The 2,127-nt window shown below is 51.7% G+C and overlaps 1 gene segment (V, D, J or C); it reads right to left on the reverse strand.

The window, feature by feature from the left end:
* Nucleotides 1-1,415: 1,415 nt before the first annotated feature.
* On the reverse strand, nt 1,416-1,913 carry LOC101572805. The segment is given in 2 exon segments: nt 1,416-1,738; nt 1,859-1,913. Coding segments are annotated over 2 exon segments (378 nt in total).
* Nucleotides 1,914-2,127: the final 214 nt, after the last annotated feature.

Genomic DNA, 2,127 nt, shown 5'->3' on the forward strand with positions numbered 1-2,127 from the left:
AGCCAACAGACCAAGCAGCATCTTGGCTCCAGCTCACACTCGGCCAACGACTCATAACTTCATATCTCAAAGCACGGCTGCTCCCTGGGCAACCCTATCAAGTCCCGAGGGAGGGAGGTGGACCCATCCAGCAGTGCCTCAGGCACGAGTGACCCTCACGATGAGTGCTCCAGAATTCCCTGTGATGCGTGACTGTGCGTGCTAGACCATGGCAGGCTGGCCTGCCCCAGACCTCCTGCTCTCTGCATTAGGGCCTGAGCCTCAGTGGAACTTGGACATCTTTGTCCTGTTCTATCCCAGTTTCAGAGACAAGCAGCTCCACACAGAAAGTACAACTGTTTCAGCTGGATCCATGTGCAGCTCACCCATGGTCCTCCCTTCACGGTCTTTCTGCTGAAGTCCACCAGCTACATGGCTGCCTCCTTGCACACTCAGAATTCAGAAAAATGCAGCTCAGCAAACCCGGAAGGCAGAAAGGAGGGCTCCGGGGTGAGCATTCTCCAGGGCGGCCCAGCTCCTGAGCACATTGCAGTACATAAGTGTCTCAGCTCTCTGAATTCACTGGAAGGAAGTCTAAACTTCCACAGCTCCTTCTTCTAAACCGTTATGTGACCCTCAGTGCATGGTTGTGAGTGACAAGTGTCTCATTTATGCCTTGGCAATAAAATACAGAGAAAGGCCTGAATTTTATTCACTTGTCATTGACACTCATAATATTGAATTGGCAATCTCAGAAAATTGTATGCTCTGGTCACTTCACAAAGCACTCACATCCCAAGAAAAATAAACAAATAAATAAAACCTCCCATAGCAGTGGCAAAACAGAGCACAGCCCTGCGCTATTTGGGATCACTAAACTCAAAGACATGAAGACATGTAAATTTCCATGAACAAAAGCAAGCAGTTGCGACTCTTGCCTATACACCAGGTGAAGCCTAGATGGCGGTGCACACCTACAGCACCAGCTCTGTGGAAACTGAGGCAGGAAGATCCCAGCTCAAGCCCAGCCCGACAAGACTAGCAAGACAAGGAAGGGGACTAGCAAGTCACAGAATGGGGACACTGGAGTCCATCCCAGCTAGGGGAGAAGGAGGGAGAGACAGGCAGCAACAGAGACAGAGAGAGCACAGTGAGCTGCTCTGTGGCCTGCACCTCAGCTGCTGGTGCAGCCCCACAATCCATACTCTGCACATGGGCAGAGTGGTGCCCTGTATTTAATTAAGAGGGGCCTTCTCACTTCTCTGACTGAAGAAGAGATAGAAACTTGGGGTGCAAGGAGTCTCCCTGTCTGTTCCCTCAAATCCTCCCAGTGAAATTCAAAGATAGGTTGGATTTGAGAAATGCTGTCAGGAAGACAGGGCAGAAGGAGGACCAGCTGGGGCAGCTCAACCTCACACTTCTCCTTCCTGGGAGGTTTATGTCATGGTGTGTATCACTGTGGGAGGGTAACTGCTATACTGTAGACAGTAATAAGCTGCAATGTCTTCAGGCTGCAGGCTGCTGATGGTGAGAGTGTACTCTTGCCCTGATCCACTGCCGCTGAACCTCGCTGGGACCCCAGTCTGCAGGGTGCTTGCATCATAGATCAGCAGCCTGGGAGCTTGCCCTGGTTTCTGCTGATACCAACTTAAACCACTGTAAATGTTTTCGCTGGCTCTGCAGGTGATGGTGACTCTGTCTCCTGGAGATGCAGGCAGCGAGGGAGGAGACTGGAACATCTGGATGGCACATCTGGTACCTGATATGGGAGACAGAAAAGCAAATGGTCACAGGATTCTGGTAAAGGAGAATTTCCATGAAAGCTCAGCTGCACTGACCACACCCAGCTAAGTGAATCCCCAGTGCTGCCCTCCTGTACCTGGCAGCCAGAGCAGCAGGACCCCTAGGAGCTGGGTGGGGACCTTCATGGTCATGCTGTGTCCTCACAGGACTGACTCCTGCCCAGGGTGTGAGTGCCTGCTTAAAAAGTATTGAGTGTAAGGCTGTGCCCTGGGGACATGCAAAGCAGCAGGACTGGGCGCGGTTGGGCACAGCTGTAGGGCTGGTCACCTCAGGAACTGAGCACAGGACTGGAGCACGCTCAATGTCCCTGGTCAGAAGAGTTTGATGGTTTATTAATTTCATTTT

Source organism: Octodon degus, unplaced genomic scaffold (assembly GCF_000260255.1).
Source record: "Octodon degus isolate 3935 unplaced genomic scaffold, OctDeg1.0 scaffold00052, whole genome shotgun sequence".
NCBI lineage: Eukaryota > Metazoa > Chordata > Mammalia > Rodentia > Octodontidae > Octodon > Octodon degus.